This window comes from Aspergillus multicolor (genome assembly GCF_047715735.1).
Source record: "Aspergillus multicolor strain CBS 133.54 unplaced genomic scaffold BDW74scaffold_21, whole genome shotgun sequence".
Classification (NCBI taxonomy): Eukaryota; Fungi; Ascomycota; class Eurotiomycetes; order Eurotiales; family Aspergillaceae; genus Aspergillus; species Aspergillus multicolor.
Genome location: NW_027395972.1, coordinates 379,377 through 400,828, shown reverse-complemented (window position 1 = coordinate 400,828; position 21,452 = coordinate 379,377). Strand labels below are relative to the sequence as shown.

At 52.4% G+C, this 21,452-nt stretch overlaps 10 protein-coding genes across 10 annotated transcripts; 4 read left to right on the top strand and 6 right to left on the bottom strand.

The window, feature by feature from the left end:
• The first annotated feature begins 672 nt into the window (after nucleotides 1–672).
• BDW74DRAFT_157321 (S53 family peptidase) lies at nucleotides 673–3,480 on the top strand. Its single transcript, XM_073725124.1, has 5 exons — nucleotides 673–1,169; nucleotides 1,218–1,481; nucleotides 1,532–1,785; nucleotides 1,834–1,954; nucleotides 2,001–3,480. The coding sequence occupies exons 1-5, from the start codon at nucleotides 961–963 to the stop codon at nucleotides 3,127–3,129; spliced, it is 1,977 nt and encodes a 658-aa protein (XP_073581762.1). The 5' UTR covers nucleotides 673–960; the 3' UTR covers nucleotides 3,130–3,480.
• On the top strand, nucleotides 3,428–5,705 carry BDW74DRAFT_169265 (MDR family MFS transporter; the record flags this gene model as incomplete). The annotated part of the gene is made up of 3 exons (XM_073726964.1): nucleotides 3,428–3,512; nucleotides 4,004–4,941; nucleotides 5,016–5,705. The coding sequence occupies 3 exons, from the start codon at nucleotides 3,428–3,430 to the stop codon at nucleotides 5,703–5,705; spliced, it is 1,713 nt and encodes a 570-aa protein (XP_073581761.1).
• Nucleotides 5,706–6,329: 624 nt separating this feature from the next.
• On the bottom strand, nucleotides 6,330–7,246 carry BDW74DRAFT_180322 (uncharacterized protein; the record flags this gene model as incomplete). Its single annotated transcript, XM_073729713.1, has 2 exons — nucleotides 6,330–6,768; nucleotides 6,819–7,246. The coding sequence occupies 2 exons, from the start codon at nucleotides 7,244–7,246 to the stop codon at nucleotides 6,330–6,332; spliced, it is 867 nt and encodes a 288-aa protein (XP_073581760.1).
• Nucleotides 7,247–9,838: 2,592 nt separating this feature from the next.
• BDW74DRAFT_180321 (MDR family NADP-dependent oxidoreductase) lies at nucleotides 9,839–11,109 on the bottom strand (the record flags this gene model as incomplete). Its single annotated transcript, XM_073729712.1, has 5 exons — nucleotides 9,839–10,069; nucleotides 10,125–10,179; nucleotides 10,233–10,302; nucleotides 10,353–10,491; nucleotides 10,558–11,109. The coding sequence occupies 5 exons, from the start codon at nucleotides 11,107–11,109 to the stop codon at nucleotides 9,839–9,841; spliced, it is 1,047 nt and encodes a 348-aa protein (XP_073581759.1).
• A 449-nt stretch (nucleotides 11,110–11,558) lies between these two features.
• Nucleotides 11,559–11,969, bottom strand: BDW74DRAFT_180320 (uncharacterized protein; the record flags this gene model as incomplete). The annotated part of the gene is made up of 1 exon (XM_073729711.1): nucleotides 11,559–11,969. One exon carries the CDS (start codon nucleotides 11,967–11,969, stop codon nucleotides 11,559–11,561), a length of 411 nt encoding a protein of 136 aa, XP_073581758.1.
• A 686-nt stretch (nucleotides 11,970–12,655) lies between these two features.
• Nucleotides 12,656–13,894, top strand: BDW74DRAFT_157315 (NAD(P)H-quinone oxidoreductase). The gene is made up of 3 exons (XM_073725123.1): nucleotides 12,656–12,707; nucleotides 12,775–13,133; nucleotides 13,208–13,894. The coding sequence occupies exons 1-3, from the start codon at nucleotides 12,677–12,679 to the stop codon at nucleotides 13,826–13,828; spliced, it is 1,011 nt and encodes a 336-aa protein (XP_073581757.1). The 5' UTR covers nucleotides 12,656–12,676; the 3' UTR covers nucleotides 13,829–13,894.
• On the bottom strand, nucleotides 13,881–15,497 carry akr1 (putative aldehyde reductase (AKR1)). The gene is made up of 4 exons (XM_073725122.1): nucleotides 15,085–15,497; nucleotides 14,849–15,035; nucleotides 14,372–14,788; nucleotides 13,881–14,310 (listed from the first exon to the last, which is right to left on the bottom strand). The coding sequence occupies exons 1-4, from the start codon at nucleotides 15,129–15,131 to the stop codon at nucleotides 13,957–13,959; spliced, it is 1,005 nt and encodes a 334-aa protein (XP_073581756.1). The 5' UTR covers nucleotides 15,132–15,497; the 3' UTR covers nucleotides 13,881–13,956.
• Nucleotides 15,498–16,134: 637 nt separating this feature from the next.
• BDW74DRAFT_55973 (uncharacterized protein) lies at nucleotides 16,135–17,104 on the bottom strand. The gene has a single exon (XM_073733165.1). It carries the CDS (start codon nucleotides 16,866–16,868, stop codon nucleotides 16,299–16,301), a length of 570 nt encoding a protein of 189 aa, XP_073581755.1. The 5' UTR covers nucleotides 16,869–17,104; the 3' UTR covers nucleotides 16,135–16,298.
• BDW74DRAFT_55972 (uncharacterized protein) lies at nucleotides 17,105–19,217 on the bottom strand. Its single transcript, XM_073733164.1, has 2 exons — nucleotides 17,723–19,217; nucleotides 17,105–17,659 (listed from the first exon to the last, which is right to left on the bottom strand). The coding sequence occupies exons 1-2, from the start codon at nucleotides 18,668–18,670 to the stop codon at nucleotides 17,342–17,344; spliced, it is 1,266 nt and encodes a 421-aa protein (XP_073581754.1). The 5' UTR covers nucleotides 18,671–19,217; the 3' UTR covers nucleotides 17,105–17,341.
• A 547-nt stretch (nucleotides 19,218–19,764) lies between these two features.
• Nucleotides 19,765–21,296, top strand: BDW74DRAFT_180316 (uncharacterized protein; the record flags this gene model as incomplete). Its single annotated transcript, XM_073729710.1, has 2 exons — nucleotides 19,765–20,013; nucleotides 20,097–21,296. 2 exons carry the CDS (start codon nucleotides 19,765–19,767, stop codon nucleotides 21,294–21,296), a joined length of 1,449 nt encoding a protein of 482 aa, XP_073581753.1.
• Nucleotides 21,297–21,452: the final 156 nt, after the last annotated feature.

The following is a 21,452-nucleotide window of genomic DNA, read 5'->3' as shown; positions in this document are numbered from 1 at the left end:
TAAGTTCTATGGACCAATGTCTCGTTTATCTGTTTTTGACAAGGTGAGGAAACTATCTTGCCATGTCCAGGTTAAAGCTGGGGCGGTGTTTCGTGAGATTGTTGAAAAGTGTCTGTATTGCGACTTTGGGTGCGGCAGTGATTTCAGAGTCCCTGCTCTGCAGCAAGCGTTTCACCGCGATGTCATGGGAGGACTGGGGAAAGTGGAGGAGCTCTGTCGGGCGCTGCATGTTGATGACTCGGCCGGGTTTGGAATGGCAGCCTCGGCCTGAATCAAAACTTGAGGTTCATGCAACAACTCAAGTCCATAAGCCTTAGTCAAGTCAGATCGTAGTCTCACTCTTACTGCGGCCGGGTTTTCCACCGAATCTGGGCCACTGCAGTGTCGGTGTGCGTCTGTGCCGGGTCAAACCCCGGGTGTCGACGGGATGGCTAATTGGAATTATGATGCATTGCTTTGTCTATTTGCCGACTAGGCTCTGAGCCTTATGGATGATCGACCACTAGCCCAGCGGACTGGCAGATCTGACCGGGCCCTCCCCTTTGTTGTTCTGGGGGTAATTTGGACGTTTGGGGAACGGTGTAACTCTATACCACGCTAACTCGAAATTTTTACTCTCTGACAGAAATCCCGGGTACAAGATTAGCCAGAACAGGTCAAGATGGTCCCCTTGGCAACTGTTCTGTGCAGGGATGCCTGTCCCAGTCACGTCACTCTGAGACATTTACGAGCACGGCCAACAATATGAACCAGGTCCCATTGTTCTCGCCCCATTGCCGATCTCCTGGTGCCTAGCAAACACTTTTTTTCTTGTGTTGCTCCCTGTGCTTCTCTCCCTGTCGCCAATCCCCACCACGTGCAGACTGCTAGCTTTGCCTGTGTTTACCCTCACTCTCCTGATAAAGAGGTTGTCCCCCTTCCAGCCACCATTGCTCTGAAGAACATTGCATCTTCATAGCAATGTGGCGGACACTTCTTCATCTCACACTTGGTATCGCCATTGCCTTTGGGTTTTTGGCGACTGATAGCCACGTCCTGCACGAACGTCGCCATGTATTGCCCAAGCACTGGACTGAGCATTCACGCGTTGGTGGCCATAAGAAACTTCCTGTGAGAATTGGATTGACTCAGTCCAACTTGGACCATGGTCATGACCTGTTAATGGAACTGTAAGTGGCCGTTGAAAACTCTGTCACAGTACTTTACTGATTTTTCAGTTCCGACCCCGCGTCACCCCAGTATGGCAAGCACCTCTCACAAGATGAAGTTCGCGAACTGTTTGCTCCCAATGAGGACAGTGCCATGCTTGTTCGCATTTGGCTGGAGTCGGAAGGTATCGCCAGACACCGAATCTCGCAGTCTGTCAACAAACAGTGGCTTCAGTTTGATGCAACGGCCGACGAGCTGGAGCAGCTACTGCGCACCGAGTACTACCACCATTCGCATAAACTAACTGGCCGTTCTCACATCGCTTGTCGGGAGTGTGCTCTGCCAAAATCATCTGTTACTGTCCTTCGCTAACACTGGCCAGATATCACATTCCTCGCTTTCTGCAATCGCACATCGATTATATCACCCCAGGCATCAAGCTTCTAGAAGTCAGCGGAACCCAGCAGAGCAAGAGACAGAGCTTGACCGAGAACATGAAGCGAAGCTTGCACAAACGTAGTCTCAATGACTCCTCACCGATCATCCTGGGTACCGATCCGCCTCTTACCATCGCGCAAGTGTCAAGCAACCCACTCGCATTTTGTGATCGAGTTATGACGCCTGCTTGCGTTCAAGGTATGGTGCCCTTTTATTTTATTCAGTCAACTCCTGCTAACGAGACAGTCATGTACCAAATTCCAAACGGCACTACTGCAACACCAGGCAACGAATTCGGAATCTATTCGACCATGGACGACGCCTATGCCCAGGAGGACCTCGACCTGTTCTTCTCATCGTTTACCAAGTAAGCTGCCTTTCTATCCAAATGTAACTAGCGCTAACACAAGCAGACACATCCCCAACGGCACCCATCCAAAGGTAAACGGCATCAACGGCGGATTCGCCCCAACCCCATACCTGAACTCCTCCGGGCCCGAATCAACCCTCGACCTGGAAATGTCCTACCCCTACATCTGGCCACAGAACGCCATCGTCTTCCAAATAGACGACCCAAAGTGGTTCGAAAACGGTACGGACGCGCCATACACCGGCATCTTCAATAACTTCCTCGACGGCATCGACGGCTCCTACTGCAACCCCGCCGAAGAGGACCTCGACCTGCCCTACCCAAACCCCGCGCCGGGAGGCTACAAGGGCCCAAAGCAATGCGGCGTCTACAAACCCACCAACGTCATCTCCATCTCCTGGGGCAACGGCGAGTCCAGACTCCCCATCCGCTATCTCCGCCGCCAGTGCCAAGAGTGGATGAAGCTCGGTCTGCAGGGCGTTTCCGTCGTGAGCGCATCCTCAGATGACGGCGTCATGGGCGAGGGATGCCTAGGCGAAGACAGGAAAATCTTCGGCCCCGTCTACTCCCCATCATGCCCGTACATCACAGTCGTCGGCGGCACGTATCTCCCCGCGGGCGCGAATCCTTACGACGGTGAAGAATTCGCCGTTGACGCCTCCCTCACTATAGGCAACTACTCCTCCGGCTCGGGCTTCAGCAATGTCTTCGAGCGTCCCAGCTACCAGTACCTCGCAGTAGAAGAATACTTCAAACGCACAAATCTCTCGTACCCGTATTACGAGAGCTACAACAATGACAGCTTCGCCAGGAACGGCGGGCTCTACAACCGCGTCGGCCGCGGATACCCCGACGTTGCGGCCGTCGGCTGGAACGTCTTCGCGTACATCCGCGGCATGCCGGCTGTTGGTGGCGGGATCTCAGCCAGCGCACCCATCTTCGCGGCGATGCTAACCCGTATCAACGAGGAGCGCCTTGCGGCCGGAAAGCCGACGCTGGGCTTTGTGAACCCTGTTCTCTATAAGCATCCTGAGATGTTCCGTGATATTACGGTTGGTAGTGCGCCTGGTTGTGGGACCGATGGGTTTCCGGCGGCGAAGGGCTGGGATCCTGTTACGGGGTTGGGCACGCCGATTTATCCTAAGCTTTTGGAGGTGTTTATGAGCGTTTGACGTTTGATATTTCCGAAGATTGGTTAGCTGCTTGTATCTGACAGCTGGCTAGATAGCGATGAGTTGAAGGGGGAGATTTCTGAGGATGTAATTAATCAACCAAGGCTGGAGTTTAGACTCGCCATACATAACTCGTTCTGCAGATGTGATTTGATCAGTCAGTTCCTGAAAGATAATCTTGGGAATATATCTCACAAAAGAGCACAGAAGTCCGCTTCTTAGCATATCTCAGTTACAAATACAATTTGATCAATTCACTTCCATATGCATATAGCGTAGGCAGTAAGTCTGCTTGACGATGGATCCCCAACAACTTGCCCTCAAAATCAAAACTCCGAGTAACGGTGGACGTTTCCAGGGTTACCATGCCACAATCCTTGTAGGTGTCATCCTTACCTTTGCGGCTATGCACCATGATATTATATGAGTGCATGACGGCGTCAGCTTATAATAATAATAATAATAATGAGTTGAGATTACTTGGAAGTTAGGGCATCGCCACCCCACCACTCCCAGCTTTAATTCTTAGTCGGCCAATAAGCAGCATTCCACGATCAGCTTTATCGGCCAAATCAAACCTAATTGGGGATGAGAGCAGATGATAGATCATGAGTCATGTCTTGGCATGTTCCACCTTCCGCATTTGGGCTTGTCATCTAGGGGTTCGGCCGGGGTCTAAACTTGGAGGATGAAAGCATCTTATTCCTATATAAAAATGGCTTCCATCTCAAAGCTCTTCCCTCACAGATCAACTGCTTTCCATAGCGGAAACCTGCCTCCACGATGGCAGACAACCCATCAACAACGACCCAAAGCCCCAATATGGCGCTTAACACACCTCTCTCAGAAAAACACCTCGACCCTCCACCACCAGCTACACCTCCCTCCAAATCCAATCCCGAACCCACCACCGAAGGCAGTCCAACCTACCCAACCCCCCTAAAACTAACCTTCATCCTGCTCGGCCTAAACCTCTCCATGTTCCTCGTCGGCCTCGACAACACAATCCTCTCCTCAGCGATTCCCAAAATAACCGATAAATTCCACGCCCTCGCCGACGTCGGCTGGTACGCCAGCGCATACCTGCTAACAAACTGCGCCTTCCAGCTAATCTGGGGCAAGCTGTACACCTTCTACATCGTGAAGTGGATATACCTCGCCGCATTGTTCCTCTTCGAGCTCGGATCCCTGATTTGCGCGGTCGCACCGTCTTCAACAACTCTTATCGTCGGACGCGCCATTGCAGGCGTGGGCGCCGGCGGCGTAACGAATGGGAGTTTCCTGCTCATTGCGCATTCTGTCTCTCCCGCGAAACGACCGACGTTTGTTGGACTTTTGGGGAGTATGTACGGGCTGGCCGCGATTGCGGGACCGCTCATGGGCGGCGCGTTCACGGATAATGCCTCGCTCACGTGGCGGTGGTGTTTCTGGATTAACCTGCCGCTGGGTATTGTTCCTGCTTGTGTGATTATCTTCCTGATCCCGAGCTTTGCGGGGGGTTCCAGTCGGCAAGAAGGTGTTTTAAACCAGGTGCGCCAGATGGATGTCCCTGGCTCGCTTTGCTTGCTTCCCGGTGTGATTTGTCTGCTTCTTGCGCTGCAGTGGGGGGGTACGAGGTACAGTTGGGATAGTGGGCGGATTATCGCGCTGTTTGTCCTCGCTGGACTCTTGTTGATGGGGTTCATCGTGATTCAGTATTTCAGTGGTGATCGCGCGACGGTTCCGCCGAGGGTTTTTGGGAATCGGAATGTCTGGGGCGCGGCGCTGTTTGGGTCTGGTGTTACGGCGGCGTTCTTTCTTATGATGTATTATGTGCGTCTCCTCTACCCCTCTCTGCCCTGGCCACTGTTCCTGTTCGGGTTTGCTAACGTGTTTGTGCGGTGTAGATCCCCATCTGGTTCCAAGCCATCAAAGGCGTCTCCGCGATTCGGTCGGGCGTCATGAACCTCCCCATGGTGCTCGCGTACGTGACTTTCTCTTTATCCGGGGGCTTCCTGACCACGGCAATTGGCTACTATGTGCCCTTCGCCTACGCCACCGTGATCTTCATGAGCATCGGGGCCGGTCTGCTAAGCACATTCAGCGTGTCCTCCGGCTCACCCGAGTGGATCGGGTACCAGTTCCTCTTCGGGGCGGGGGTGGGACTAGGACTGCAGACGGCGTTCGCGGCGCCGCAGTGCGCGCTCCCCCTTGAGGACATCGCGATCGGGACGGCGATCGTGATGTTCCTTGAGAATCTGAGTGCGGCGGTGTTTGTCTCGGTCGGACAGAATGTGTTTAGTAACCAGCTGGAGAGGAATGTGCGTGTTTATGCGCCGGGTGTTGATGCACAGGAGTTGGTTGAGGGGGGTGCGACGGAGGTGAGGAGGTTGGTGGGGGATGGGGCTGTTTATGAGGCGGTGTTGTCTGCGTATAATAGGGCATTGACCGAGACGTTTTATGTTGGTGTGGGTTTGTCTTGTGTTGGGATTATTGGGGTCGTGGTTATGGAGTGGATTAATGTGAAGAAGGGGGCGGAGAGGGGGAAGGGTGAGGGTGTGGTTGAGCAGGAGAACGAGGGGGTCCAGGGGGTTTAATTCTGATTGTATTAGATCTTATAGAGGCTAGGGCAGTTGATAGACTAACAGAAATGGAAGGCTTGCTTCCTGCACAACCCAGAAACCTTCTTCATGTATTTGTAGAGCACAACAAGTCTCTTCATTGTATCTTCAAGATCATCTCAAAAGCCGCTTCTCACCAGTGACGCGGTTGCTTGCTTGTCAACCGCAACCAACTTGTCAACAACCTGGCCATGTCCCGTACTGTGACTGAGCTCAGCCTTGTACTGCCACAGCGAGCCTGAAAATATGCCTCAGCCAGTGCCAAGGACACATTTGCGTTTAACCCTTCTACCACGGATGTGGGTGGGAGCATGGCTCGGAGAAAAAAACGCTCATCCGTGGACTCATTTGCTGCTTCGAGATCCTCAAACGTTTGAGCATGCTAGAGCCCCGTGTGCGGCGAAATCATGCCGCTGAGGCTTATAGGACCCCGATAACTGTGCAGCCAGGCGTATTGCTTATTTCCGTCCGGGACGCACCTTGAGAGCCATGACTCAATCGGGGTCCAATGTACGGGACAAGCTGATCCCCAGGCTTGGATGACCTGCTAAACCTCTTGAAGAGAAACGCACACGTCAAACCGCGCACCACTGTTTCCTATCATGCATACGAAGTCCAGTCCACGCCGTCATATTGCTCATTGCTCCTCATCAGGCTCTCAAAGAAAGCCATGTCAACGCCTTGGAAAGCCCAGTCTCCCGCATTAGCCGTCAGCCCAGGATAGCCGCTTTGTTGCTGGAAGTAGCTAGGATCGTCGAAGTCGGTCTGAGGTTGGAGAAACATATTTGGAGGAATATTATCCTGAGCTGGCACTGAAACCGAAGCTGAGAGAGCTTCAACCTTGGCAGGGGTATATCCAAAGATGATTGGGATTATGGGCCCGGTAGCACTTCCTGCAGGAGGTCGAGCAACACTGGGCGGGTTTGCTAGGGTTGCTTGTTGATAGGTTGGTGGATAGGGTGTTTGGGGTGTGTCCACTAGATTTGACTGCGATGGAGGCGGCATTGTAGTAGCAGGGGGTGATTTGCGGACTTCCTTGCTGATTCCTTCGCTAGCAATCTTGATGATCCCAAAGTATGGGATATGTACCTTGACCGCTGAGCTGTCCACATCATCATGCAGTGTCGTCTCATGTTCGGCTCTTGAACGCTGACTTTTTGATCGCTATTGGCTTTCTGAGCGTCAATTTTTAAGAGCCGCCGTAGCAAGTCTGCGCTTTTTGCACTGAGCGCATCGCCGTTAAGACGGTTGACCTTCTCCATGTTCTCCCGTGATGCGTTCACGCAGGTAATCCGTGAGTACTCGTACTTGTGTCCAGATGAGGATGAAGAAAGCATAAAAGGCATATGAAGTTGGTTGAGGAGGTTGTAGTAGGTCATTTGGGCGGCTAACCGGCGCGTCTCCCAGAACAGTGAGTAGGTCTCGGTCGAGTTGATGTTTAGGTTCGGTATTAGCCACCACATATTAAGAAGGTTTCTGGCTGCCTTCTGCAGGTTCTCATCAAGCGAACGTGTCATGTTGTAATCCTGGGTGCATTCCGCTCCAAGATCTTCGAGGCAACGACGCAGAATATCCGCTCAAGACCTCCCAAGGGTGAGTCCGTTTTGAGTGATGTATCAGAAGCCATTGTAAGGTCCATGCACCCTTGAGGTAGCCCTAACGTAAGGCACAGGTAGCGGTCCAGGTATAGGATTCGGAACCACACGAACTGCGGGTTGTATTCCCCGCTGGGGTCAAGCATTTGGTATTGTGCCTTTCTGTCTTCCCGATTGAGGCCCTTCAGCTGTGCTAGGGCCATGCCTCCTCGACTGGCCATCCAGCTTCGCCTGAGATTACCGAAGTTGGTCTGATACATGCTCTCGATCATGACGCATTCCAGACTTTCAATGCTGCCGAGAAGGTCATCGTCCGTTGTAACGAGATTATTAGCAAGGCTGATTAGCCGCTCCATTATAGACCCCGGCGACTCGGATAGCCCTTTCAAGTCTTCGTGTACCTTTGGATGGAGATGCTATAGAAAGATGGCGATACGAAGCATGTGTCTTGCGAGGGAAACAGGATGAGCGTCTGGCTCTGGCCCATTCAATAGGCTGTGCTCGGTTTTGCCTTCTTTATTTAATTTCATCGTAAGGCATTGACAGCAGCTCATGGACGAGGACTCCGGGGTACTGACTGGCTTTGCATATCTTTTCCGTGCCCTGTCGTGATGAAAGGGACTGATATAAGAACCGAGACAATGCCTCATGTTGATTGGTGCTGCGACTCTGAGACCAATCAGGCCTCTGTCACACAATCTGACAAGGGGGAATTCATACCTCCAACTTTTTGTAAAAGGCCATATGCGGTAAATGCTTGGTGGACGCCACTGAGCCCGGAGTAAACATAGTACTCGCTTACCATGTTCACTCGCTGTTGGAATAGACATGGATGGTACATGACCATAGCCAATATTGTCCATGAGAGTCTCATCCGAAAACTCCTGGCCGATACACTTGGAGCCCCGTCGCCAACAGAGAATGCAGGCAGCACCGGACGAATCGAATATACATTTCATCTTGCGGCGCTTGCATTCCCAGCAGCTGTGGGTACCTTTGCGGACCTTTCTCCGCTTCAGGTCCGGCGATGACATGACAGGCACTCTTTCTTTGAACAGGGGAGAATCTCGCGGATGGGAGAGATGTACGGCGGAGGAAGAGGAACGAGACAAAGGAAAGCCCGTCGGCTGACTAACAGCTTCGCCCGGGGCCCCAGACTTTTTAAGGGGCTCTCGCCCGGTGTTTCCTCCGCCTGTCTCGTATAAAGCCAAAGCCGCCCGATCCCCTCACTCGACAGAGTTTTTTTGGAACTCTCTTGCTGAGCTTGCACACTATCCATGACGTGATAACTTGCTTAGTTCGGGGAGCGCATAGTGATAATGTGATACTTCGTCCAACTTTCGGCTGCAATGAAACAACAACAGGATTCGAGGCCACCTGCAACTGCAGACTCAAAACAGACCGCTCCTCTGTCAACGCCACAGTAGAGAAGCCAGCCAATCCGCCTGGAGCTGAGAAGCCCGAGCTGAGCATTTTCTTCACCGTCTCTTCATCGAAGTCTCTCCGTCGAGCCGTGGTCTAGATAACGGATAAGGGAAGGAACGTTGTCCTTCATGTTTCGGCGCTCATCTAGAACATCTCCTCTTCATGAACAACGATGATCCTCATATTTCAGACGTCAGTGCGACTAATTCTGTCGCGATCGCGCAGTTTGCCTTTGCGAATTGTACGCCGCTGGGAGCCAGGGCTTATCGAGCTTCAGGACCTGGATCGACCGCCAAGTCAATCGGCACGAGTGGGTACATCTGGAGATCGACATCGCTTTCGCAGTCGCTCGCGAGGCTGTGCTATGGTCGACCGTCTTATTGTCGGATGGTGGCCCTCTGCCATTAATCCCGACCATTTCGCGTTATGGTCGTACTCTTGGCGATGACCATCAACACAGCTCTCCCGGCTCTCTAGAGAATTCCGGATGATAGCGGGAAGACCTTGCAGGTTTCTGTTGGTTGCTCGCAACTTCTGTAGGATCAAAGTCGGAATTCTTGTTGGGTTAGGGATGCTTGATTATTGGAAAATGAGGATTCGTGATCCCAGTGAGAGAGGTAGGCTTGCTTTTATGTCTGAGTAGCAAGCTCCGTTTGCTAAACCTAGCTAGTTTCGGGTCGTACCATAGACGGCAATGGCGTGGGTAGGTAAACTTGCTTGTTTGCTGCGGCAGGAATGACAGGGCTGCAGGGTAAAATCAGACACGTTCAACCAGTTTGTTTGATGACAGGCTCGAGCTTCTGACAATTCTTGAGCTGCAGGCAGAGATTGAGCAAACCTACATCATCATTGACTTTCATCATGTTGTGGTGTGACCAGTGACTGCGCTGCTTGGTAGTCCTCCCATTGCTGGGTAATCAGCCTTTAAGTGCAATGCCCTTGAAATACGAACCGACGATGCATGCATGTGATGTTATCGTTGACATTATTATTAGTTTTTATATACAATAGGTGAGTCTAATAACCCTAGGTCAATCTCTAAACCAACGCGCCAGATATTTATCCAACCAGAGAAGGATTGCAAGCAAATTACGCAACAATCTTGGTGACAAGCTTGCCGGTGTTGGCGCCCTCGAAGAGCTTCATCCAGGTGTTGGGGATATCCTCGAACTTGGTCTCAACGACAGTCTGCATCGACTCGTCGACGACGATCTTGCCCTCCTTCCAGGCCTGCGTCAGCTCGGCGACGACATCGCCGAACTTGTGGATGTAGTCAAGGACGATGAAACCGTGGATGTGCAGGCGCATAGAGACGACCTCCTGTTCGTTGTTAGTAATGGATAGTCAGTTGGTTTCGGGGGCAATTGGAACGTACGAAGAAGTTCTTGAGACCGATGGGGTCGGGGCGGTTGTAGTTGGAGATGGTACCGCTGCAGGTTGTCAGTTACACAAATACGGATATGGGAGTTAGGGCATGACATACCAAGCAGCGATGCGGCCGTGGCGTTTCATGCGGGTAAGCATAAGGTCGAGGATGTTACCACCGACGTTGTCTATAATCGTCAGTCGCTGATATCTAATAGAGTGCATCACTAGGACATACCGAAGTAGACCTCAACAAAGCCCTCGGTCTCCTTGATGAGATCCTGCTCAAAGGAGTCCTTCTTGTAGTTGATGCAGATGTCCGCACCGAGCTTCTCAACCCAGCGGCACTTCTCGTCGGTTCCGGCAATACCGATGACCTATCAATAGCGGTTAGCTTTCTCGATCCGATATAGCTAGCTACCCATGATGATTCTCAATCTCACCCGCTTGCAGCCAATGATCTTCTTGGCAATCTGCACAACCATGCTTCCGGTAGCACCAGCAGCACCAGAAACAACAACGGTGTCGTCCTTAGTCGCGCCAGCAACCTCCTTGATACCATAGTATCCAGTGAGAGCAGTCAAACCCAGAGCACCGAGGAAGTGGCCGAGGTCGAGTCCCTCAATGGGCTTGATGGCCTGGAGACCCTTGATCTCATGAACAGAGTACTCGGTCCAGTTCGTGGGGGCAAGGACAAGGCTGCCAACAGCCAGGTCATTGGGCGATCCGGACTCGACGACCTCAGCAAGGGCGAAGGAGGACATGGGCGAGCCGACCTGGACGGGAGGAGCATAGAGGCGGTTGGGGTCGGCGTCGGGGACGATCCATGTGCGCTGGGCGGGGTCGTTGGAGAGGAGGAGGGTCTTGACGAGGGCTTGCGAGGAGGAGGGCTTAGGGATGTCGGTGGTTTCGAGCTTGAAGGTGGGGTTGGGGCCAGTAGTGGTAGGGAGGTCGGTGGGCTTGTTGGCCAGGACCCATTGCTTCATGGAAGGCATTTTGGCGGTGTTTGTGGGGTTGGAAGGTTTGGGGTATCTTGAAGAAGTGACAAGGGTGCAGACTGGTCTCTTAGGTCTGTAGTCAGGTATCGGCGTAGTCTTATACGCGGGAGACACGGGAAAGTCGATGAGAGTCGGTGACATCAAGCCCCGAGAGATCCACAACCGTTGGAAAGTGTCCGAGATTTGTAAGGGATCCACTTGGGTCTCGAGTTTTGGATTTCATCTTGTAGAGCAGAGTGCTTAGTACTGCTGATAGATTCGTTGTTGGTTTGTGAGAAATTGAAGGGAATTGAAAAGGACTGAGATGTACTAGGCTTGAGGTTATAGTGCAGTTATATGCATAATATCATTAAGCTTACTCCATAGTGCTGACCAGGAGGATCATCCTTGCTAGTGTGGGGCACCATTACACAAGGTATCTACTTTTAGAACGAGGTCTAGGTCATCTACAAATGAACAACCTTCCCGACATCAAAGTCCTTTTCCTTCATCCAGGGCATCCCATAACCTCTCTGGTTGCTGACCACCCTGATCTTGCCCTTCTCGAAATCCGTTGAGAAGTGCGTATGCCCGAATACCCACAGCTTGACACCGCCCCACTCGCCGTTTCTCAGTCTGCTCTTAATCAACAGATCAGTTGCAAATGCCGATGATACGGCGCTTCCCGCATGTTGCGGCTCAGATGTCCTCTTTGTCATTGGCGCGTGATGAGTGACGACTGCAATTTTCCTGGTGCCTCCCTCTTCTTTAATGAGGCGTATCTGCTTTTGGAGCCAGGTGGGGTCTGCCGCGTGAGCGCGGTTATGCGTGTCAACATTCCAACCTTCGATCTTTCGGTAATCCTGCACCTTGAGCATTACAATGTCCCTGTTGCTCTCGGGGATAAAGCTCAAAGTGAACAACCAAGGTCCGTTATCTTGCTGTCAGGAACATCATATCGACCGCAGTTCAGTAGAACCACACGACGCTCTAGCAACGGCTCGCCAATCAATTCTCTTGCTTTCTGTATCCCCTCATCGTACGATAACCCATAGAACTCATGGTTCCCGAGCACGAGAAAAATGCGCTCGAATTGGGCAGTCTGCTGTTGGAGAAAGAACAGGTAGTCCGCATAATCAGCGAGACGCCCAATGTCGCCGGCTACAATGAGATTTGGACTGCACGGGGAACTGGAGAATGTTCTGTAGGAATTTGTAGCCTCAAGGTGGAGATCGGAGAGAATCTGAAAAGACGTAGAATGTCCTAAATCATGTTGATTCTGGGGTGCGGGGTTCGATCCGAACAAGGATTGTAAGGACCATTTTGCCATCGTATCTGGGCATTTTCAGCGATTAGCACGTCAATTGAACGTCAATAGATCACTGTCACTAAGTACCTTGCTCGGCAACCGGATGAAGCTATCCGCGAGATCCGTGGAGGGGGAAAATGACCCCGCCTGCTTATCAATCATTCTTATCGATCAACGACATCATAGCTTTTTCTCTTAACCCGCCGTCTTCCTACCAAGCTTTTCACCCTCCGCATTGAAACAATCGTCTATACAACCCAATTGAACATTCCAAACATGTCCTCTCAAAAGACTATGCGGGCCGTCGGTATGTACCTCCTCTCTCCCCTTCCCTCCCCTCATCACCCCCAAACTAACCCCTCTTTCCTCTAAAGCCATTAAAAATGGCAAAGGTCCCGCCGACGCCCTCTTCATCGACAACATTCCCATCCCCGAGCTCGGTGCCACACAGGCTCTCGTCAAAGTCAAGGCCTTCGGCCTGAACCGCATGGACCTTCTCCAACGCGAAGGCCAATACCCAGTCCCCCCTCAAGCCCCCTCAACCCTGGGCGTCGAATTCTCCGGAACAATCGCGGAGCTCGGCGACGGCGCGACAGAGGACTTCAAGGTCGGCGATGAGGTCTTCGGACTGGCGTACGGTGGCGCCTACGCCGAGTACATTGCCGTTGCGACGGGGATGCTCATCCACAAGCCTAAGGAGTTGTCGTGGGAGGAGGCGGCGGGTATTCCTGAGGTGCATCTACTTTTATTCCCTCTCAATGCTTATTGAGTCTCGTTGGTTTCCGATGCTAAATGTGTACGTTTTAGACATGGATAACAGCAACCCAAGCCCTGCACCTCGTCGGCGCCTTTAAGCCCGGCGACTCCGTCCTCTGGCACGCGGGCGCCTCCTCCGTCTCCATAGCAGGTATCCAGCTCGCCAGAGCGGCCGGCGCATCCGCAATTTACGTGACCGCGGGCTCCGACGAAAAGATCTCCTTCTGCGTCGACAAGCTCGGCGCAACGGCGGGCTTCAACTACCGCACACAGAACTGGGCGGAGGAGCTCTCCAAGGCAACGGACGGCCGTGGCGTCGACGTGATCGTCGACTACATCGGCGCGGGCTACTTCCAGGATAACATCAAGAGCGCGGCGCTTGATGGCCGCATTGTGAACCTTGCGTTCCTGGGCGGAATCAAGGTTGAGAATGTGGACATCTCGTACTTTTTGCGCAAGCGGGTGAGGTATGAGGGGAGTACGCTGCGGAGTCGGGATGAGGAGTACCAGCGGAAACTGCGCGATATGGTTGTTGAGAATGCATTGGACAAGTTGACGAGTGGGGAGTTTAAGGTGTTTGTTGAGAAGGTGTTCAAGTTTGAGGATGTGGTGGAGGCGCATAAGTTGATGGAGAGTAATCAGACGAAGGGGAAGATTATTTGTACTATCTAGATACATCAACAAGACATAATCTACAATATAGCCACTTAGAAAGAGGGTGAGGTTGTGGGATCATCTATATTTTATTCGTTCCATATATACATCTCGTCTCGTCTCATTTCATCATCAGTGACCAGCACTTAAACAATAACCTTGTGGGCAGCAGGCTTCTCATCCTCCTCGTTGAAGATGTTGATGGGCCAGCGGGGCTTGTTGGCCACGTAGGGGGTGTTGTAGCGGCGGCGGTTCTCGCCGAGCTTGGAGACCTTGGCGAGCTCCTCCTTGGTGAGCTCGACCTCCTGGAAGTTCTCGGCAATGCGCGAGGCAGTGACGGACTTGGGGATGACGGAGTGGCCACCCTCCTGGGACCAGTTGAGGATGACTTGGGCGGGGGTGACGGTCTTGCCGAGGCGCTTGGAGGCCTCGTCGGCGACGGCCTTGACGTCGGGGTGGGCGACGAGGAGCGGGATGTTGTACATGTTGTTACCGAATGCCTGGCTGTTCGTTAGTATGCTTTCACTAGTTGGAGAGTAGATTTGAGTGTGATGAACATACGGAGTAAGCAGTGATGTGGATGTTCTTCTTAGCAGCGTACTCGATCAGGTCGTTGCTCTGGAGGACGGGGTGACGCTCAATCTGGTTGGCGGCGGGAACAACGCCGGTGGCGTTGATGATGGCCTCGAGGTGCTCGACGGTGTGGTTGGAGACACCAACGGCGCGGGCCTTCTCCTTGGGGAGCTTGGTCATGGCCTTCCAGGTGTCGACGATAGAGATGTTGTCCTCGATGAGAACGTCACCGTCGGGGTGGCTGCTGCTCTCGTCGAGGGGGAAGTAGTTCTCGCCGGTCTTGAAGGCGACGGGCCAGTGGACGAGGTACAGGTCAAGGTAGTCGAGCTCCAGCTCGGCGAGACACTCGTCCAGAGCCTTCTCGACAACGGCGGGGTCGTGCTGGGTGTTCCAGAGCTTGGATGTCTGCAGTCGGTTGTGAGTACCATGCCTGAAAAGTACACGTTTGCCAAAGGATTGACGTACGATGAAGATGTCCTCACGCTTGAGGCCGGGGACATCCTTGTAGGCGCGCTTGATACCCTCGGCAACTTCGCGCTGGTTTTGGTAGATGGTGGCCAAGTCAAGGTGACGGTAGCCGACCTTCAGAGCCTGGTAGACGGCCTCGCCGACCTGGCCGGGAGCGGACTGCCAGGTGCCAAATCCCAGCTGGCTAGAGGATGTTAGCAGGCGTCGGCAGTGGCAGGCTGCGGCATACGTACGGGATCTGGGCACCGGTGTTGAGAGTAACCTTCTTGCCGAGAGACATTGTGAATGTAGATGGATGAACGGAATGGGGAGATGCAATGAAGAAGAGGAAAGATGGAGAATTGAAGACAGAAGGTTGGGAGGGGAGAGAGGGGCAATAAAAAGGACGCGCATCAGCTCCGGTGGGGTTTCACGTTGGTAACCTTGGAAGCCATCCATGCCACCATCGACGGTCGATTCATGATCCAGGTCCTCTCTCGATCTTCCCCGCCAATGCGACCTTGTACCCCTCGGCGGGGCTCCCTTGATGGCATCATAGCAGCAACCTGCACTCCCGACCTGCCTGCCGATGCATATGCAACGCTCTGTACAGCATGCTTCAAGCCGTATAGAGTCAAGCTCTTGCGGCCTTCCAAATGGCTTGCTTTCACCAACAACACTCCTAAAAGTCGTCACAGTGACAATGATGTCAGTCGGTAGACACTCCTCCGCGGGGAAACAAATATCCTTCCCGATGGGGTAATTCTCCACCAATTCCCGCACGGATAAATGTCTCTTGCCCTGCGCCCAATCACCCGCTCGGTTCCTCGCTCGGAGTTGTCCCGGTGCTTCGCTACAGGCGGTTAAATTTGTCGAGTTCGGTCTCTCTTTGCGCTTGCACCTTCTGAGCCTATGATGGCGATTCGGTTGATTTCCATCACGGTCGACCCGAGTCGCGACAACTCACCCCGCGCCTCCGGTCTCCGGGTAACTCCAAGCGGTTGTTAATAGAATCCAGGAAGGTGTGACGAGAAGCCTCCTTGGCCTGGCCAGAGGTACCTGAAGCTCAGTGCCGTGCAGCATCATTCACATGGCCTCTCAAAATAATTCGCCTTCTTCGGTATCCCACCATGGGAGTAAACTGCACGCGGTCACCTGATCACGCGAATCGGGGTCGATACCGGCAATAAATGGTCGTTTCACCAGTTTACTCGGCTTACCTCGATGCCGATTTCGGGAAATAGCTCATCTCAACTCTAGCATATCATATGACCGTACGTAGAGTATGCCGGCATTAGTTCTTCGAACAGAAGGCCCATTACACTATCACCCACTTCTGGTTTTGTGGTAACCACTCGCCCTCGCCGTGGAGAGATCCCTTCTCATCATCAGAGACTTCAGGGCCAACTTCAACCTCGACATATCGCCAGTATTCGACAAAAAGTACTTCGTCGTCATCAACTATGTCTTACAGAGCTACTATAGCCGCGCTTTCCCTGCTGAATGTTTCTTCGGAAACACCGCCCACAATGAGCAAAAGATCCGATTGGAGGGCATCGTGAATGTATTTCCATTCGTTAAACCTTATGAGGGCACCTTCACTATCGACGACCCTCATCTTCAGGTAGTAAACTTTGTGACCGATCCCTACCCTGATGTCGGCTTCGTCAGGTACCGTGTCGTTGAGATGCAATCGAATCCCTGGTGACCGCAGGGCCAGACCAAATTCATGCACACGCGCAATTCGAGTATTCTCCATTTTGAGGTAGCGGCCCATATCTAGGAAGCTCTCAGGGGCCCAGCGCCATCCCCTCTCCTGTATGCGCGGATACGGATTGAATAGAATGTGTCCGGGAATTCTGCACAAGGCCAGTAGCAAAATCTTCATACGTTGATTGGGCCGGGATGCTTGAACAACTGGAAGGGCATCTATACCCATGAGGTTGGCAATGCAGACTGCTTCGTCGTCGCGACGACTAGTCATGCGGCCTTGGAGCCCGGCAAAAAGGGCCGCGCACCGGAGTACAGAATCACTCATGTTCCTATCTAGTCTAGGATTGTACACTTCCTGGTGTCTAAGGCTTGTCACGCTCTCCGGTTTGCCCTCCCAGAGCCTCTTGTCTCTGATCGGGCGTAAATGTCAAGGAATACTGTATCAACATCTCCCCATTGATCGATGAAGTCTGCTAAGGCTGTGTCCTCACGTCTGGGATAGTCAGGATCGCCTAATCTAAAAAACTGGAAGGCAGCCAAAGCGACTCGGGCTAGAGAATTGCAGTCGATGGCCAGTGCTCGTGCCAGCATCCAGACAGACGGAGCATGCTCGTGACTCACGCCAGACAGACTAACCATATTGGTACTATTAACGATGCTTTTGGCATCCAATTTTGATGGTGCGTTCATGTCAACGCGGAGCCCGATCAATTCGTACCCATCACGCGGCATATCTTGGAAGTCATAATAGAGTTGCTTGGTCAAACAGGCCTCCTGGAATGTCCATAGCCTGCGGGTTCATGGACTGACAGCCATGCGGAACAGAAGCTCAAAGGGGGACGACGTAGCTAAAGAAAGGCACTGGATAGATTTGTCTATCACGAGCACCTTTTCTGCAGCCTGATACACCCGCATCAAGCCTCGGATTGCTTTATCTCGCATGGTCCTCTCCCGTGGCACACAGATAGTGTCGATCCAAAATGGCACAGGTCCGGGATGTTGGGGGTAAAGTCTTTGAGCTCGATTTTGAAGATACTCCCAAAGACACAGCGGCAGAGTGTTCCCTTTGGTGTTGCCCATACCGTCCGACCACACGTGAGGAATAGCAACATAAGTCTGAGAAATGGTCAGTGTATGAGAGATCAAGCCAAAAACGAGCCTAGGCCTAAGTCTGCCTACCGGAATGCTGGAAGTGTCGACGACCTTTACATCAAAGCTGGAACACTGTCCACTTCCATTTGAGGTAATCAGTACACACGCGGGAATGCCACCGCTCTTCAAGATTTCATTCACTCGGCACTCAATGCCTTGTTGAACAACATGGCCGCATTTGCAGTTGATCGTGGCGTGCGCTGTGTGATACATGGTCTCATCAAGCTGGCAAGCGACGCATTTTGACTTGCTGCACCGGCTATGGTCTTTTCCATCTGGTCCCTTTGGGTGCAGCGCCAACAGATATAGTGATGGCGGGGTGAATTGAGCCAGCGTCAAGGCTTCAATCTCACTATGGCACCATCCTGCCTGATTCACAAGACGGCGTAGAGCGAGTGGTATGTTCCAGGTGCCGGGTGCAGTTTTGAAAAGCACAGGGTTTACTGAGTCTAAAGTCGACCCAAGTATGCTTATCGGTATGAGGACCGGATGGCCCACTGCACTTTCCTGGTCTGACTCTTCATGGTCAGTGAGCATGTTGGCCATTGTTCTCATATGGTCAAGAATGAGATCAATTGATTCTTTGCGCACCAATGTTGCCTGTTTGTCGGGATTGGCATGAGCCTTGGACGCGGCCCAATACCAGATATATCGGGGTAGATTGCGAGTCGTGATGAATTTCTGGCCGTCTCTTCCTTCTTGGACGAAATCCTCCATGCGAAAAGCCACTCTCAAAGTCAAGGAGAACTCGTGCAAAACGCCAAAGAATAGCCAGCACTGAATCATGTCTGCATGATGCGGGATATCGTATATCAAAGTCTTGGGTCCATGGTCGGTGGCGCCACAGTCGCAGGCAGTTGTCGCATAGTACTGGAAAAAGTCACCGCCCTCATACTTTATCTCGCGCCTGTATACGAGGGGAAATTCAACCGGGTGGTGGATGCTTTGATTTTTGGAATGATACAGATGGTCCATGTTCTTTGAGGCGATGCAGAGGAGAGATGGAGATTGGAAAAGCAGAAATCAAAACACCCTGCCCAATCACCTGATTTATTCTCTCCTTTCTATTCTCCCTAGCCGGGACTTCAGTCTCCGCAGAATCCGATCCAGCCAATCCAGCTTTTTCCTATCTAGGGATCTTTGCTCTCGCTTCAGTTCTTCAAGTCTGAAAAGGAGACGTTGCTCAGTCGCTCGCCCGTCTACTAGGGCTTTCTTCAATCTTTCCAGAGCGCGAAGGCTATCGCGCGCGGCTTCCTGGGCCCTATTGTCGGCTTCCATTATTTTGGCGTATCCACTGGCATACTCAGCTTTGATTATCCCCAACCGAGCCGTCAAAAGCGCTTTCTTCTCTGGGTCCTTCACGCGTTCGATCGCCAAAGTTTGACCAGCGATAGTACAACTTGCTTCGTACATTTGCATCTGACTGAAATTCATGTACTGGGCGTGAGCGACGCTGTTGGTATTATATCTCTATGAGTCGTTCTCCACGTCCGCTTCAAGATCTCCGAGGTCTTTAGCGATGCCATCGACCCTAGCTTGCAGGACCTCGATCCGCCGCTGTAGCTCACTGTGAACCGGGTATATTAGCTGGATGATGCATGCTGAACCCAATGTGGGGAATGATTACGCTTTTCTGGATACCATGTCCGCAACTATTCTGACTTTGACTTGTGCAATGGAATCTAGACCGTGCCTTTTGGGCAGTTTGTCAAGCCAAATGCAAGATGCCTCACTGGCTGTCTCCAGCAGAGTGTCTCAAGGCGTTTGCTCGTTCTACATCTCCAATCAGCGTTGGACACGTCTGGAGTGTTACACCTGCTGGGTTGTTTGTTCTCAGCTGACAGTGCGGTGATAATAGCCAACCCAGTCCGCTCTTGGTTGCTTTTTTCTTCATGCGGCTCATTCAGAATGTAGGTATGGATAAACCAGGCTACAGCTGTCATGCTCACCGAGTACTGCAAGAACGCGGTTCCGTGTTCTCTCTTCTGTCTGCAACCTCGATGTCTGCCTTGCCGCGCTTATAACCAAACGAAAATTTTAGCCTGGTTTCTTCCTGAACATGCTTCAAAATGCATAAACCCATGTCTCGATCGTCGCTCGGCCTCTTTTTGCTCGTGCTGCACGGCTTCCTGGCCGAGGCAGTTGTTGCAAATCCCGTACCGTTACCAACATTACAACCATCAACAACTCCCTATTGTATCCCTGCTCGTGACCCGGCCAGTCCCAAGCAAACCGAGTTCGCGTCGCTCATCCTAAATGTGGTCGTGTATGCACCCATTGCGCTGTATTCGGAAAATCTCCGCGTATCGTCTGCCCTCGTGCGATTGATCTGTGGTAAGATTTGCACTCCCCTGTTACTGGGTGTGTCAAAGATCTTGCTACTCTCTGGAACATACGACAGCAAGACGTCTTTGAATACCCCACGTTCGGTCATTCAAGCAGCCAAGTCGTTTCCCTAAGGCATGGCAATACCTTTGCATTGGTCAACGCAGCTGTCCTCGAAAATGCGGCGCTGATCAAACGGGGTCTCTCTCCCCAGCCCCCAAAGCAACGCACAGATGCTGCCTCAGCTTTCAGGCCAACGGCGGTGAATATCACATTTCTGACGCCGACGTTAAAGCAACTACACTCCAACCACACCTCCGATGCTAGGAGGTTCTGGCTTTCGTACACTGTCACATTCCTCGAACTGCTAGCTCTTTTACTTGCCGCCGCTTTTCTGGCGTTTGAAGGGGTTTACCTTGGGGCGGTTATTTTGGGATGCCTTTTTGCCAGCACGGCCGTCCTAGCATTCCTGCAGCATCTCAGCAAGCCCATCTTCGCCAACCAGGCCTCTGTCAAAAAGGACACCAGGATGAAAGCATCGGAAGGAGCGGCCGTGGACGTGCACATCGTAGCGGCGAACTGTAACGCGTCCGAGCTCGATGTACTCATCGGGTACTCTTCCCAACTCCACGCCCTGACCAATATCCCCATGCGCACAGACAGTCCGCATCTGATGCTCTGGATGGCACGCGGCCTAGCCGTCGTCTTAGTGACCCAGGCCTCCCTCTTAGCTGCCTCAGCTACTAGGACTCATGACTCCGGCAGCGGCAGCAGAAGCGACCAAACCAACGCCGAAGCATGGGGCAGCTTATGCTGGCTGATTTGTTACCTCCTAATGCTCGTGCCACCTCGTCTCTTCAAGTCCCGCTTAGAAGACTCGCTGCTGGATACTCAGCCATTCATCGCGAGACGCTTACCCTCGCTCGTGTTTGGTGGGAGAAAAGATGCCCTCTGCTTTATTACTGGCCTTCCGGCTTCGCTTCGGGAGACGGTTGGCCGGTGGGACTGGGTGGACGCTTTCATGCCTCCCAATGCGCGGCGAAGGGAATGGGAAACAGCGACGGGTCGAGCCCATGCGCGGATCAAGGCGGCGGCATCAGAAACTCCTCTAGCGGCAAATGGTTTGGTGTTGTCTGCGAATCCGCAGCCTTCTGATAAGGTGACCGAGTGGGAGGAGAACCTCTATAAGAATATGCACGCGGCTTTCGGAGAAACAGGTTTTAAGGACGCGCTGACGGAGTTCTTGAGAGAGACTGGACTATCTCCACCGCCGTGATACTATCCTGATTATAGCCGAATGACAATATTATGTTCAAAGTATATTTTCCTTTGGCTGCACATAAATAAATAGCCACCGATGGCCGCATATAATCTAAAATATCTAAAATAACGCTTACAATCACCAAGCAAATGTAGGACCAAACTGTTCACG